This window comes from Crinia signifera, chromosome 1 (genome assembly GCF_055691185.1).
Source record: "Crinia signifera chromosome 1, ASM5569118v1, whole genome shotgun sequence".
Taxonomy (NCBI): Eukaryota; Metazoa; Chordata; class Amphibia; order Anura; family Myobatrachidae; genus Crinia; species Crinia signifera.
The window spans coordinates 138,911,299-138,928,935 of NC_139217.1; the positions used below are offsets into that span (position 1 = coordinate 138,911,299).

The following is a 17,637-nucleotide window of genomic DNA, read 5'->3' on the forward strand; positions in this document are numbered from 1 at the left end:
AACACATGTTGTATGGGGATCAGGGATACACTGACAAATACACATATATTCTACAGTGGCACACATGTATTGTACAGGGACCAGGGACACACACACAAACATATATATATTGTACAGGTACTAGGGGCACACACACAAACATATATATTGTACAGGGATCAGGAGCACACACACAAACATATATATTATACTGGGACCAGGGGCACGCTGACAAATACACATATGTTGTAGAGAGACCAGGATCACACTGACACACATATATTGTATAGGGACCAGGGGCACAACTACACACACACACATTTTAAGGGTGCACTGACACAAATACATTCTACAGCATACAGGGACCAGGATACAAAGATCAGAGGTGTCTACTGTGTATGCTCCCTGTCATTAACGTTGCGCACTCCATCGCATCGTTAATGAACCCCTTCCTTGTCAAAGCATGTCCGGTCAAGAGAGGTCATCATTAACGACAGCCATCCTGCAGCTGCAGCACGGACATCGGTCCCCCCACCATCACTCACCTCAGAGCAGACATTGGTAAGTGTGTATGAATTTGCAGATGCCTGCTTAGTGTGTATGGGACTTTAAGGTGCGTACTCGCTAGACAATAATGATATCATTAACTATGCACATTCCCGTGGGTAGTTAATAATGTCCTCCATCATCCTGCCTGTACAGATGATAAAGGAAATAATTAACGCCTCCCCATCTTTACTTCATGGCTGCAGACCCCCACTGCATCTAGTCGCTATTCATACCTCTGGGTACACACATTGGCCCTACTTCAGGTTGTTTTGTTCCCTTGCGTGTTTGCACAGGGGAGCGATGTTGTGCATGAGCATGTGCAGCTGCTTTGTGTGAACAGGCGCATCAAATTCTTAATTCACCGGCTCGTTCACAACGCAGCATTGCTGACGGGGGGCAGACATGGGTTGCGCCCATGGGAATGCCCAGCAAAAAAGATGGACGTTCCCATGGTAATTTGCCAGTGACCCAGGTGCCGGGGGGGGGGCGGGATGTCACTGGATGTCAGCTGCGTGCCCTATTTCCGTACAGGGGTGCTGCAGATCTAGGTCAGCATAGACTGGCTTAGATCTGTGAGCGCTTGAGAGAACATTTAATGGTCGGCGACCATCGAATGATTTCTGCTCCGCAGGCAAGCTGCGAATGGATGATTATGCAAAACATCCTTTCACATGCATGAGGGTGTAATCTGCGTGCTGGCGGCGGGCAGGCATTCATGCGGGTGGCATTTAGATGGCCCACAAAGCTGTGAATTTCTCAGCTTTGCGAGTCAATGAGAATGACCTCCATTGTGTAGTTTGTACCCAACTTTACTTTCCTAAGCAAAGGATAACATAGCACTGGGAAGTTAAGGGGGTTAATGTACATACAAAGAGAGATACAGGAATGATTAAGAGAATAAGAGAGAATGAATGAAATAATGAAATAAAATAAAAAACACTAAAAATAAAAATAAATTTGTTTACAGCCCTTTTGGGCATCTTTTTAGCGCACCAGTGTTGGAACTTGCGGTTTTGATTGGAGGCTTTTCCCTATCCTTTTCCTACCTTCAAACTTGCATGATCAGCACCTTCGGTGTTTGTCCGCAGATTGCCTCGTGGTTGCCGTGCTCGGGGAATCTCTGGCAGCAGTATCTGTATGAAGGGGTGTTCTTTCTTCCTGAGGCTTGCACTTCATCCAAGGTTGAAGTGCAAGCCCCAGGAGGAAAGAACACCCCTGGATGTAAGTTCTTAACCCATTTCTTGTTCTCTAAAAAATTATTTTCTTTATAACACTTAACCTTCACAACATTTTAATTTTTTTGTTAAACTAAACTCTCTAACCTCTAGCAGTTTACCACTTACCTTTGCATGGGGGTTATTCAGACATGACCACTGCTCTGCAAAAATATAGAGCCCTGCGATCGGATAGCCGCCACTCATTGAAAACAAGCCCTGTGGAAGTCTGCGAATGGCTTTAAAAAATCACAATACCGGTCGGCATTTGGCTACAAATCCATTTGCAACTCAATCACCATGTAATGATTTTTCTATTTTCGCTGAATGGCCTTGCGCATGTGCACTAGGATCCATAGTCATGTGCAGTAGATCGATAATTGCCAGCTTTGCCAAATTGCAGGGTTGCGATCAGGTCTAACTAAACCCCTACTGTATATTCAGTATTTATTCACAGTACTTTTATTGCTTGAATGGAAGTAAAAACAGATACAATTGGGGTGTTCTAAACCTTTTGATTCATAGTGTATGACTTTTTTTCTAAGTGACTTTTATCTTATTGCACTTGAGCCTGATTCTGAATCGAAAGTAATGCAAATGCAATTGTTGGTATCTACTGTGAACGGAAAGCTAATGCAATTCATGCCTTTATTCTTGTCACGATGCATCTATGCGACTGCAAAAGCAGTAGTCGTCGCTATCCTTGGCAATTATACCCAGTCTATGCTAGGTGAGGAGATGCAATTGAATTTGGTGTGGACTGCATACGCATGACTCAGAATAGGTCTTATTTCTAACTATATGCCCACAACACACCAACAGCAAATTTCAAATGCCGTGCTGCCACCCAGCAACACCCACTTAGTGGTCACAAAGGCTGAGATGCTTATGGGCAGAATCACTTGTACAGTAAGTACTTAAAGATACTTTTGGAGAACCCAATGCATGCACAGTTTGCAAAAAAATAAATAAATCCCTAGATACGAACGGATCCAGACTTGCTTGCGACTCAGAATCAGACCTTTAATGTTTAACTTTTCCATAATACATTTTAATATGAATGCATCTGTCAGAGTACTCCATATACAGTGAAACAGTGAATTGAAATACAACTTACCTTGCAAGCACAATATTTTAAATAAATATTTTAATTTTATTATTGACATTTACAAGGAAAAATGCATATTGATTTGTTACAATTGTATCAAAATTTTAAAAATATGAATGTTACACAAGTAACAGATTTTACAGAAAAGCATTTTCTTGCTTTCCCTGAAAGTAAGAAAACTATACAGCGTTGGAAAATATCAATATCAAAAACATAGGTCAGATAAAAGCACTTATAAAAACAAATATTCCACAGTACAAAGTTCACAAGTGTGATGTTTCAAATATCTGTGTAAGGATTTCAGTAAAATCTATAATCAAGGTTTTACCAGCTTGGAAATGTCCTTACAAAAATAAATCTTTGACAAAGTAGTAATTGCAATTTTGAAATGCATCATGGAAATATATTTTCTTTTCCTTTTTTTTTATTAAAAAAAACAATGTTAAGACAATCCTAAGGTGCTAAACTTGCTACTGTCCCTTTTTATTGTCATTTATCTTTTCCAAGTTACCAAAATGTTTGTGCCCTTGTACAGAATTTATCTATATAACATACAGTATGTGAGGTTAAGGTCTAGATACTCTAGTAGTTCTTTTAGAGAATGCACCCAACTTTCAAACATCCCCATATCTTCAGAGCATTTATTCCAAAATTATCATACTACATCTGGCTTACACAATTAATTGAAAAGTACAAACTATAACGTCATAAAATTATGAACCAGTTTAAAGTAGGACATCTACTTAAAATTGTGCATGCTGGAAATTAGGCTGTGAAGTGTATTGCATGCAGGTAAATTTAATATTGAACACAGTTGTTTTAAATATGTCTCTTCCAGCAGCAATAAGATTATTATTTTAAAAATTGCCTCCTTAAATTATGGACGTTCACTGGCCTGTTCTTAAAATGGAGACATTTTGTTGTAAACAAACATATAATGTTTGACTGTCATAAGCTTTTGAATTTTGATAATCCAGAAAAGTCTCCTCTAAACATATTGTTCTGCTTCTCCATCTCTGGAAACTGTTTTAGATGAACTCATTTTCGATTCCTCGTTTAGATTTGCTGCTGTAATTTCTGGAAGTGATGCCAAATCTTTAAAAACATCTACATAATGCCCAAAACCTGGACCCCAGTTCAACAGATTGTCCCAGTTGAAATTACCAGCTTGCTGAGTTAACTTCATGGGTAATGTATTTTCAGCCGGTAGAGTGGCTGTTGATGTTTGGGCTCCTGAAGGCCCACCTTCACCTCTGCGTCCTGGATATCTCCTGGGCTTTAGTCTAGCACCATAATTATCTTCATCATCTGCATCTGACTCATTAACTTGAGTTAATTTTGGCATTCTTGATGTATACACAATTGGTTTGTCTCTATCATACTCCATTTCAGAGCATGTAAATGATTCATGTGAATCACTATCAGAAGATGACTCTGGAGCTGGAATTCCATCTGCTGGATTTCTTACTCTTGATAGAGGCCTCTGACAGTCCTCCTCAGATGATGATCTACCATGGTCGGCACTACAGATGCTTGGATTTCTTGGTCTGGGGGTATTAAGTCTTTCAACTTCTTCAATTGAAAGACCAACAGGGGGTCCACTCTCCATAGGCATTTGTCCTATAGGTTGCTTAAGCCGACTTCCTGGTCTGGAGTTATGACCTGCCATGGTCTGAGGACTTTTGCTTCTTCTTCCCAATCGGGTTGCATAGTTAAACATACCAGGCTGGCAAACATCATTATGCATTTCCAAGGATGAAAGATGGAGTTCCCGTGCTGGACTACTTCTGTAAAATGTTGATGACTTTGAAAACGGTGCTGGACTGTGACGAGATAAAGGGTTAGGTGGTGGACAACCAGAATGGCCAAGTGTAGCAGTTCGAAGCCCTTGACTGTAAGATGGTTGATATGTTAAACTGCTTGCTCCCAAAGGCAGTGGAGATTGTCTTGCAAAGCCAAGAGGACTGTGTCTTTGAATTGAGAATTTAGGAGTGTGGCTCCGGAACTGCTTATAGTGCTGTATAATATCAGCATCAGAAGGAGCTATACTGCTGGCATTGTCAATGTCATAGTGCTCTATTTCAGTGTCTGGCATGGCCAAAGGAGCACTGGGTATTATTTCTGAGCTGTGGGGTATGTCCGTTTCATCATATATTAGATATGGGTTTTCCCTTTCAATAATATCTGGTTTAGGGTTTCCCTCTGGTTGTTTTCTGATAGTCATGTCATCCCCATATGGTGGGATATTGTCAGGATCATCAAAGGCAACATTTTCACTTCCTTTTTTCTTCTTTTCTTTAGGTTTTTTCTCTTCTTTTGGCACTTTATTTTTTCTTCCTCTACATTGATTACACAAGATCAAACTAAGTACCAGTATAGCAAGAATTGTAGCACAGCTCCCAACAATTGCCGGGACAGCCCAAAGTGGAAGTGATAGATTTTCTGTTAGTGTGCTCAGAGTACATATGTGCCCCCCATGCAATCCACTCTTGCAAATGTTCCCCTGGGGGCATATAACACCAAGACATGCTATAACAGTTTCACAGAGCTTCCCGGTGTGTGTCTCTGGACAGATGCAGGTAAATCCAGATTGCGATTGAGGTTCACAACTCCCTCCATTTTGGCAAGGGCTTGAGGAACAGTCCCCAGGTGGTACACAGGTGTATGCATGCCACTGATTAATGCACATCAAGTCACCCCAACAAGGGTTACTGGCACAGATATTAGGACCTCTGCATCCCAGTTTAGCAGATGTATCTGACTTGGTTATGTGAACCATGTCGTGTTTTCCACTGAAAGGAAGATTTTCCCGGTTGTACTTCAAATAGGCTATACAGCCATCAAAACCTAAAAGAAAAATATAAATATAAAAAATTAGTTAACATGTAATTAAACCTTTTGCAGCTTTCTTGTACAATCTTTACAATATATATCTTAAAATTAAACTTATCCCATATAGATTATATTTTTGAAACTTGTCATTCTGATCTGATGTGTAAGAATTGGAATGTCTGCACCTCTCTAAACCTACTGAATTCAGAGTAACATTAGAAGAACAAGAAATAATAAATACTTCCAGTTATAATATAATACAATATAAATATACAAACTGGAAAAAAAGACATTCTAGATTTGTGTACTATTATATGACTGCAGCTGAGTTGTCTTTCATAGTGAAGTTAGAGATTACAGATAAGAGGATGGAAGTGCAATGTGGGAGCAGAACAGCCCTCAAGAAAGGCAGCTGGGAAAACCTGTTACATCTATCAGGGAAGGGTTCAGTAGAGAACACTGCAGGAAATATTAAAATATAAAAAAAAGCATAGGATAAATTACTAAAAGAAAAAAGTGGCAGTTAAAAATTGTACAGTTGATATAAAAAGCCTACACAACCTTCTTGGAAAGCCTGAAATCAAGATAAATTGTGTAAGACATTTTCCTCCTTTAAAGTATGACATTAGAACTAAAACAATTCAAGTAAAAAAAAAAATATATATATATATATATATATATATATATATATACACACGTATATACTCGAGTATAAGTCGACCCGATCATAAGCCGAGGCACCTAATTTTATAACAAAATACTGGGAAAACTTATTGACTCAAGTGGGACCCTCACTCAAGTATAAGCCGAGGGGGGATTTTCAGCATAAAAAATGTTCTGAAAAAGTAGGCTTATACTCGAGTATATATGGTATATATATATATATATATATATATATATATATATATATATATATACTCAGTGTGAGCCGGCACTCCCAGGTGGATGATGCTGATGGTACTGACCTGGTGCCTTCCAGTTGGACTTGCAGGTCCTGGTATACTCAAGTATAAGCCGAGGGGGGATTTTCAGCATAAAATTTTTTTCTGAAAAAGTAGGCTTATACTGGAGTATATATGGTATATATATATATATATATATATATATATATATATACTCAGTGTGAGCCGGCACTCCCAGGTGGATGATGCTGATGGTACTGACCTGGTGCCTTTCAGTTGGACTTGCAGGTCCTGGTATAGGGGTAGTGATCAGGCGACACTCACGGATTTGATGCAAACGTGAAAAGGTTATTTATTCATCCAACATGTTTCGGGCGTGTAGCCCGTCCTCAGGGATAAATAACAGTGACACTACAACACTCTTAGTGTTGTAGCGCTGGGCGGAAGTACAGCCTCCCCAATGGCAGAACACGGGCGACTACACGCTGGAGGGGAGCGGAAGCGGGGACACAACCTGGAGAGCACAGGTAAGAGGGGCGGCGCTGGCAGGCCAAGGTGAGGGAGTTATTCACTTGTTGTAACATATGAGTGTTGTAGTGTCACCGTTATTTATCCCTGAGGACGGGCTACACGCCTGAAACATGTTGGATGAATAAATAACCTTTTCACGTTTGCATCAAATCCGTGAGTGCCGCCTGATCACTACCCCTATATATATATATATATATATATATATATATATATATATATATATATATATATATAGAGAGAGAGAGAGAGAGAGAGAGAGAATGAGAGATGTTTAGAATTAAGTGAAATACCAAAACCTCGAGTAAGGAGAGTGGTATAAAATAATTAGAAATGCTTAAAATGCACCAGGCAACACTGTGAAGACTATCATCAATGAGCCAAAATCAGGATATTCCCCCAAAGTTGATGACAGGACAAGTCATCAGGGAGCCTTCCAAGAGGCCTAAGGCAATATTAAATGAGTTGCAGCAATTTCTGACAGGAACTGGTCACTCCATGACAACGCTTTCATCTATTCCAGGGGTGGGCAAAAAGCGTCCCTCCAGCTGTTGATGAACTACACATCCCAGCATGCATTGCATCAGTTTCAGCATGGCCAAATAGCAAAACTAAGGCAATGCAATGCTGGAGGCATATTTAGTCTAGGGGTAGTGTGCCAAAAAAAGAACAGCTTTACTGTGTAATAATTCCAAACCAAATAGATTCAATCTACCAAAACCATGTGAGAAAAGGTCTGCTGAACTTGTGGGACCAAAAAGTTGGGCCAACTTTTCTTCAGCTGGGACTAATCAGTATAATGGGCACATTAAACAGTTTTCAATATCCAGATATTTTAGTACAAAATCTACTGCCTCATTAGGATGAATATCCATTCCAACATGGTATCAAAAACACATCCATATTAACAAACACGTTTAGAAAAGGAAGATCATAGTCTTGAATAGTAGTTTTGAATTGGCCCAGTCAGAGCACAGACCTTCATTCCAGTTGTGGAATGGCATAAAGAGGGCTGAACATAGAAAACTACAATTTGATGGACCTTGACCTTTTTCATAGGAAACAGGCGGACAGAACTGCGAAGCCAAGGTGTATGAAGCTGACAGTGACTTGTTCAAAAAGCTAATAAAAGCAAAATGAGCTACCACAAGGTATTCATTTAGCACTTATATATGCCCAGATTATGTTAGGTTTTTAATTTGTACTTCTTTTCTTACAAAAATGTCTATTTGATTGCTACAGTACTTTCATTTTGTTTGTTTAAAGGTCACATCAGATGTGGGAAAAAACCCAGATCTGAACCTAAGGCTACCTTCAGAGCAAGAGAACTATTTACTTCAATCGGAGATACACAACGTTCTTTGTGTATCTCCATTGTTACTGCAAGAGTCAATAACACATTGAGATAAAAGAGTTTGACACCGGCATTGAGGAGTGAATGGGATTGATCAGACATGAGTTACTAGGGCAATGTCGCTTCATTACCCCAGTGCATAAACTGAGCAGTCAGAGTTACCAGGAAAGGCATGGATATTTAACATAATATTATATGAACAGCTATACATTCATATGTCATGTATTTGTCTTGCACACAATAAAACAATTACAAACATAAAAAACCTAGCAATTTATAGTTTACTAATAATTTAGACAGTGACCTGCAAAATCTACAAAAGTTGTACCATTTTGGTTGCTTTGAGATGTCTGCCCAGGTGGAAAGCCTCCAAGTTGAAGAGTAAGAACATTAAGACCTCCAAAGTCTTGTGTTACATGATGAATATCTCGGTTGTAGGTTTTATCCACAGACATAGCGGTAGTAGATCCATTCTTTTCCATCAGAAGGGTGTGCCAACGCCCATCAGCGATGTACATTTCTGGGATAGTTCTCTCCACTTTTCCTGCAACACCTGCATCAGATGTGTAGTGAAGTTTTCCATTCTTAACCTACAATGGGGAACATAAAGCATTAACACATTACACCACCTACTCAACTATTAACTTTTTGTTTATTTTTCCTCTCAACAAGTTGTTCGTTTTGGTCACATTAACTACTGAATTGTGACATAAAGAATTGGGTACATTGTGTCTGGAAAAATAATTTGTATTACTATATTTAGCTTAGAACTTTTCCCAAGTTAAATTCAAATTAAGTGTGGCTAAGTAAGGCAATTACGACTGGCACCACATACCTACTCCAATTAAACCCATGTTTTCAAAAAAACCTTTAACACTAAGTCACAAAACCCCACTTCAACTTTAGGTAAATACATATTCAACCTGGCAATATAAATGTGTGACTAAAGAGCTGTAGGGATTTATGAGTTCTCATAACTATTTCTAAGTATTTTATATTCACCTTCTAGAACTAAAACAGACTTTAATTGGTCTACTGTGTTTCCACTGCAATTGGTCTGCTGCACATTCTATATCAGTCAGAGAAAAAACACATTGTATTTGAGCTGATAATGTTCTATTTCACCTAGTAAAAATATAATCTGTTAAACTCTAGAGCAATAAAAACATTTCTGGAATAACAAATTTATTTCCATTTATCGAAGTCAAATTATTTATGACCAAGAGCAACATGATAAATAAATGCATATATAATATACATTGAGTTAAAAAGAGATATAACTGACATTTTAATCAATTATATAACATATATCTAGTGTTCGTGAGTCTCTGAAATACTTCCATCTACTGCTAGAGAGTGAAACTACATCTCTTTCTCACACATGCACAAACACAGAAGGTAGCAGACTAGCTTTCGAAGCTTTTGCTTCAAGCGGGCTTACTAGTGGATATATATATATATATATATATATATATATATATATATATATATATATATACATACATACATAGATAGATACATATATGTATATAGATAAATAGACAGATAGATAGAAGCCCACCATGTCCCCAACTGTGCGGAGTTTGTATATTCTCCCCGTACTTGCGTGGGTTTCCTCTGGGTACTCCAGTTTCCTCCCACAATCCAAAAATATACTGTTAGGTAAATTGGCTCTCAACAAAAATTTACCCTAGAATGTCTGTGTGTGTGCATGTACATGTGGTAGGGAATATAGATTGTAAGCGCCACTGGAGCAGGGACTGATGTGAATGTTCAACTATTCTCTGTATAGCACTGTGGAATATGTGTGTGCTATACAAGAAACTGAATGAAGGAATGTATGTATGACTCTCTAACAGTGGGAGTGGCTAGCAGTAACGCTATATAAATAACTGGTAATAAATAATCAATAAGGTCCACATGGCATGTGCTAGGGAACTGATATCTTGTTTCATGTCATTATGGCTTGCTGTCATACTGATGACATGATTTGCAGTAATTCATGTCATTAAGCCCTGTCTACACCACTAAGCAAATGGGCAGGATCCAGGAGGGATCCCTGTTCTTCCAGAATTCTGTGAAGGCCAGCCTATAATTCAGGAGTTTCCCAGACAGTACCAAAGAGTAGGCATACTCCCATTCTGAAATCATGTGGGAGCGGGGAATGGCCATAATACCTGAAGCAAGAGAAGATCACTCATGTGCAGGGGTTAGCACCTTTTTCTGTGTATTAGGGGAGAGTGGCCCATGGACCTATAACAGTTCTATAAAGCATTATAGACATAAATAGTTATAAGTCATAATGGCAATTTATTTTTCTTAGAAAAGTCACAAATGTCCCATACCTAGTGTAGGTCTTGGGTAAAAGCCTATAAATCATGTTTTTCTTGTTTTGTTCATACAGTTTGTGTTTATGTACTTTATAAAGTGCTGCAGACCCCTTGTAAAGCAACAAGTATTACTACTACTACTTCTACTAATAATAATTTACTTAATTCTTAGCATAATGGAGAGATAAAATATGCAGTCTACCCCTAACTGAACTTTCATTGTTTTTTAGCATTTATATGTTATACCTAAATCATTTTACTTATCAGATGATATCATGGAAAGTGAGAACAAATGAAACCGAGGGATTTTTGGACTAAGAGGCTTCTTTATACTGAGCTAAAATATAAATATATATATAGATATATGTATTGGGAAACATCCCAAAAATCAAAGAAACTTTTGGCTCGTGTTTTGTCCAATAAAGTGAATTGCCAACATTACCGCTGCACTCATCTAGAATTATGACAACCTTGATTGAGCCACGGCCAGGGACTAAACTTTATCAGGTTCTCTTTAGGGAAAGGTAACTTCTGGAGAGTTGTGCTTTCTTATACTATAGGGAGGAAGATAGGGACACTTTACTGGCTTAAAACACGTTTAGATGTCTGTAACTGGTTTGCCATCTTTAAACAAATAAAAAAAAAGATTATGTTCTACTTGTTAAAATCAGATATGGAATTATCTGAGGATTAATACATGATCAGTAAAGACTTTTCATGCTTTCAATTGTCACAAATGATTAAAAGTAGCAAAGTGTAAGTTAGATCAAACAGGCAGGAGGAAGGGAAAGTAGACAAAAGGGAAGAAAATGTTTTATCTGCAGCCGATTAGAGAACCTTTTCCAATTACTGATATGGACACGACTTTGCTTTTAGTAATAAATATATTTTATGTGGTGAAAAGGGCAGCTGGCTATAGACAGTAGGGTGGAGTGAAAAATTTGTTTTCAAGATATCGAATAACTTGGGCATGTGAAAGTTGTTACATTTTGTGTATTTACTCCATATTTACTCCAAATTTCAAAAATTGATTTTTGATCAATTCATATCTTCAGGTGGCACAATGGTCCTAAAGATAAAAAGTATATTCATTATGGAGATGTCATACCTAAGTCATCTCAAACTTCATATTGCTTGGGTGCTAAAAGTGCTAGTAAAAGTACAAATTGTAAAATATGGATGATTATTTATAAAATCTTTTTTGGTGCCACAAGACAGCTAAAACTTGAGAGAATTGAATACATATAAGGAAGAACCTGGTTCTAATATATCCATCTCTTTTGGGTTCTACAGCTTCCGTGTGACACAAAAATCTGGGTAATGTCAGTAGCTCATTGTCGGTGATACAGCTCTCAATGTTTTCTCGGCTGATCGATCGTGTTAAGGGCGGTTCATACAGGGGCCGATCCAGACTTTTCTTCTAGGGGGGGGGGGGGCGTTTTACAGTTTAATTTTGCTCCTCCCCCATACAGTCTGACTCCTCCCCTTCAAAATCCTGACTGCTTCCTGACCCACAACTTTCAGAACAGTTGCACTTAACCAGAGCTATGCACAGATCCCAGAGATGCCCCCCCATACAACACACTGAGCACAACAGTCAGCCTCCCGGTGATGAAAGGCTTGCTGACACTCGTCACACAGGGCTGGATGCTCCGGGTCTCCGGGAGTTTATGTGCTGCGGCTGTCTAGCTGACACCCAGCCACTGACACTCACTGGCCGCCCCGGACTCCCAGGAACTTGTGTGCTGCAGTTGTTTGGCTGACACCCAGCCGAGCGCTGATGTGCTGCGGCTCCCTGGCTGACACTCTGCATGGGGCTGGGGCTGGCTGCTCCGGGCCACCTTTAAACTTGTGTGCTGTGCAGACTTTCAGGGGCAGATATAGACTTCCTAGGGGGGCCAATCGGCCACTTCGCTCCCCTCTGTGTCCGCGCCTGGGTTCATAATCATCACTTTTGTATCACTCATGACAGTACAGCTCGGGTACCTTGAATTTTCTGATTTGCTTCAAAACTTTGTTCTCCTTTCTAATATTTGGGATTCAGTGAAAAACTGTTTCAGTTAGCATAGCTTGCAACATATTTTCGGGATACGGGAAAAATGCATTTCTATGCATCACAGGATCAACAACTTTTTTCAGACTTACAGGAAGGTATCTGCTGAAGTAAATCAATTTCCACAGATGTCGGAGTCCATTCCAAAATTATGGCAGCGTTTTTTATTTCAAACCAAACTGGTTTTTACTATATAATTGGTTAGAACTACCAGATTTTCTGCTCGGTCATCAGTACTAATAAACAAGCGAATTATCCGACATGCAGTTGTCAGCCACCTTAAATGGGACATGTGACCTGGTCGAAGATTAGCCAAGTCTTGAGTACACTTGCCAGAAGTAACCTCAACAATTTTATAGAGGTATTTCTGGTCTCAACTCAACTGTTTTAAATTGATATTGGGAATTGGATTTCCTTCAATTGGTTCAAACTTAACAACAGGTAAAGCACAATCTTTTAAAGCTTTTTCAATGGGACCAGCAAAATAATTTGGCCCATGTGTCACTCCATTTGTGGATTAATAAGTGTCTTAGAAGAAGCTCATTTAAATGAAGAAGACACACAAACCAGTGGAGAGGCTTCTTGTCAGTTTACAGCTTTTGTATAATGCCATTTTCGTTCACATTTGTTCCTTCACATTCTATTGGGACTAATCTCTCAGTTTCCCCTGAAGATGGTGCTTTGAATTCAGTTTGTGAACTAATTGACCACTAATTTTAATATCATATTGACTGCACAAATACTGTATACTAACATCCTCGTAAGTGGGTAAAACATTCATGTTAAATGGCGCTCCAAAGCCAAATAGGGGACAGGCATTACATACATCTCTGGAATGAGTTGCAGGTTGGGTTTTGCCCGCCATTTTTTATACCGAATAATTTCCTTCTATTGAGCAATTGGAACAGAACACCAGTTTACATAAAAAAAAAAAAAAAAAAATTATATGCTAGACAAAGGCCAGTATTCAATGCCTCAGATTCGCCGTTTTTTTCAGTGAATCTGGCAATTCGCTGGGTTAACGGCGAATTTTCTGTTAGAAAAAACAATTCGCCATATTCAATGGAGGCAATTCGCCACAAATGAACAGTGAATGTCTGCCGATTCGCCGTAAATTATTCTCCACAATTCGCCTGTGATTTTCAATGGGGTTTTTAGTGGAATTCGCCGACAGTGTATTCAATGCTCAAATGGAGAACTGCTTTCTCCATTGATTTTCGCCATGATTCTCTGTTTAGCATTCGTCATCTTTTTTAGGTGAACTGTAATGTGATCTTTTAAATTAAAGCGTTTTTAATTTTTTTTTTGGTGTTAAAAAATCAGATTTTTTTTTCTATGAAAGGGCATGCTATTTTGATTCATATACTTGCAGCACATGAATATATTATTAATATATATATATATATTTTTTAAACAATATATATATATTTTTTTTTACACATTCGCCAGCAGGGGGCCGGGAGCCGGAGCTGCTCATTAATATTCATATATTCACTGCACACTGGTCCCGATCATTACATAGGCACGATCGGGACCAGTGAGTGCAGCGGCTCCGACCCCAGTAGCACCCCGCAAGCCCTTCTTCACCCCCACTAGTGTCCGGACACCCCACAGTTGGGACACGTGTGCTGCTTTGCTGGGAGTGAGGTGAGGGGAGGGAGGTTAGGGGACGGGGGGGGGGAAGAGATATGCGGGGGATATGCGCCGCATAGCTGGACCCGGCAGACGGCCCCCCTGGAGTGGGTAAGTGATTGAGTGCCGGGGCGCCCCCCTCCTCCCTGCCTGGGGCGCTCCGATGCCTAGCACCGGCCCTGGCAGGCTGGAATGTGTACAGGAATAAAAAACATTGTTGGCATCACGCCATATGTTGCAGCGCTTCCTGCACACCTGTATAGAGTCTGAGTGGGCTCTCCTAGCCAGCCTGGCAAATAGTGTGCACCTAATGGGGAGAGGGCAGTCTGCTGCATCCCTGCTGATGAGGAAGGTGAAACCTATCAATGACCCTTATTGATTAACGATGGAGCATGCCTCTGCCTATGCTGTAGGCCCTCAGCTACGCCAGCCCCCACAGATCATACTCGCCTGGTGCGTAGCCGACTGGCCCACTGACAATGGCTGGACAGCTCTGTTCCTGGGTGAGTGTTGCATCCCCCACGCAATACCTCCCAACTTTTAGGTCCCAGTAATCGCGGGCGATAAGGGACATGGCGTATGCGAACTAGATTGCATCACATCTAGTTCAAAGTGCATGGTGCTTTAGGCCATTGCATGCGTTTTGAACTAGATGCGATGCAATCGAGTCCAAAACACACCGTGTATGGGCACCATAGTATGTATATATGAAAACCCCTCCCATGAAAATCCGGCGTTTGCCACTGTATGTGTATGCGTCGCAGACCCTACGGTGGCTTCGAGGAGCCAGCATCGGCGGGCTCTGCAGGGAGCACTAAAAACACTAAACCTGCCATGCAGTGGAAGTGAAACTACTGATAAGCAGTGGGAGTGAAACTACAATTTTAGTAAAATTAATGATAATGAATAGACCCCACTAGTCCTTGTACCTTCACCCCAGGGAAGCTTTGCTCCATTTTGGCAGTAGCTTTTTGGGGGGGCTTTTTAGGATTGGTTTGGGCTTGTTTTTCACTTTACGGTTGCTTGTTCTTCATTTCAGAGTTGGCAACCCTAGGGTAGGGATGGCCATCGGCACATCCCCCATCGATGGTTGCCATAGATGGCTTCTAGAGCAGGAGCCATCGATGGCTATAAACCATTCTATCTCACACCATCGATGGTTCCTGCCATCGCTTAGCCAGGATCCGCACGCATGCGCAGAAGAAAGGTTAGCCATCAATCCAGTTTTTAAGTTTCTTTTGCGCATACGCGCACCTTCCGGCGGGGTGGGCCGCCCGCAGCGATGCCGCTGGACGCAATGACACTGCGCACACAGTGCGCCCACAACTTTTGCCATCGGAAGCCATCCATCGATGGCATGAAACTATTCAACCATCCACTATCGATGCCCAAAACATCGAGCACTAGGTCCCAACCATCGATGTTTTGGGAACAGCGATAGTCGATGGCCATCCCTACCCTAGGGCATACCTGCTCACTCCCCCATTTGGCGCGTAGCCACCTGCTGCACCACTGTTTCAGTAATAAGTTGTCCCATAATGCCCTGTTATGTATTTCATATAAAACACAATTATGCATGGGCTCGTTGTGTGTGGGGCACTGGGGTGTACGCGGAATGTGCCACACAGCTGAGGGACGTGTGATTATTCCAGCACGTAGGCTAGCTACAAGGGATGCCGCATCCCGCCGCCGTGTACACCATCAGCAGGATTTCCGTGAGCTGCCGCCGCCTCCTGTATCCGGAAGCCGCCGTTGCTGCTGCTGCTTCTCTCCCTGCAGATGAGTGCTCGCGTCCCCGTAGGAATGGCAGACCAGGCACCGCCGCCCACCGTCCGGGTGCCGCCGACTGAGAACGGCAGGTGAGTGACCCGGTGTCAGCTGTGTTGGGGGGCGTCCTTATGTCACTTGCCGTGTCGGGATGGGGGTAACTGCCCATTCTGAGAAGTTGCACCTCTGCTTCCCTGTCCCACCTCAGTGTCCTCTGTCACTGCAGCTGCCAGTGCCAAGTTCCAACATCCAGCAGCACCCTGCAAGCCCTTCTGCTGGGGGTGAGGTGAGGGGAGGGAGGTGAGGGGATGGGAGGGGGGAGAGATATGTGGGGGACATTAGATGACAGGGACGGCTCCAGCAGTAGCAGACCTCTGGCTCCGGCAGCCACAGCACGGTGATGTCAGCGCTGGGACTGCTGGAGCCGGAGGCTCTGCTGCAGCTGGACCTGTCCCCAAGCTGTGCGGAGGCTCCCGCCTGCATCAGTGCGCTCCCCCGCCGCGACACCAGTCCCTCCCATCCCATTCGTCACTGAGGATATTTTTCGCCGTCAGGGGCAGCGAGCCCCTGACGCATTGAATAGTCAGGGCTGGCGGCTGGCGGCGAATTGCAGGGGAGCTAAAAATCATGGCGAGCGCACTGCGAATCAAAAACAGGATTCGCTGCCATGCGCTCGCCATTGCATTGAATACTCCCCAAAATGTCTGTGTTAAAACCGAATAACCAATTTTAATGCTCAAAACAGTATATTTTATGGTTTTGTTGCACCTCAAGTGAATCAGTTTGGGAGGTTATTTTTATTTAAGAGCACTGTAGTATCAGTCTTAACATTTTTAATACCGAAGCTTATTCAAATAATGATATTCACAGAAATGAGAAAAAAAAGAAATGTTATACCTTTTTAAAAGTTTAAACACCCTGTGCCACCTCAAAATGACATCAGATGTTGATGAAATTTTGAGGCAATGTTAGGTACATGGAGCAACAACTTTTGCACACCCAAGAATTTTTGATTTCTAAAAAAGTGAAAATGTATGATTTTTCACTCCACCCTAAAAGGCAGCACCAATATATGTCATGGGCACACTGTATGTGATTATTGGTTGAATATATGCAGTGGAATGCATCCACATATCATATTATTGTCATAGAGTGGATTAAGAACTTTGTTAATGTGTAATTCTCAAGCACACCTAGAACAACAATATAGTTAGTGGTAATTAATGTATTATATGCATTTATATGTTGGAACTGTGTTTCATAATATGAACCACCAACCAACTGCTCATATTTACATACTGTACTTACATTTTAACATACTGTACTTACATTTTTTAAAACATGACTAATAATCTTCAATTCCCGCATTAAATAAATGGATTTTCTGAA

At 41.0% G+C, this 17,637-nt stretch overlaps 1 protein-coding gene across 1 annotated transcript in view; it reads right to left on the minus strand.

Moving 5' to 3' along the window:
- Positions 1–1,042: 1,042 nt before the first annotated feature.
- The window catches only part of FAT4 (FAT atypical cadherin 4), a 228,565-nt gene continuing 211,970 nt past the window's right edge, over positions 1,043–17,637 (minus strand). The window contains exons 16-17 of the mRNA XM_083174229.1: positions 8,795–9,056; positions 1,043–5,697 (exon numbers count right to left, since the gene is read on the minus strand). Coding sequence (XP_083030355.1) covers positions 3,839–5,697; positions 8,795–9,056 — 2,121 coding nt within the window. The 3' untranslated portion in view covers positions 1,043–3,838. The remainder of the gene's footprint in view (positions 5,698–8,794; positions 9,057–17,637) is intronic.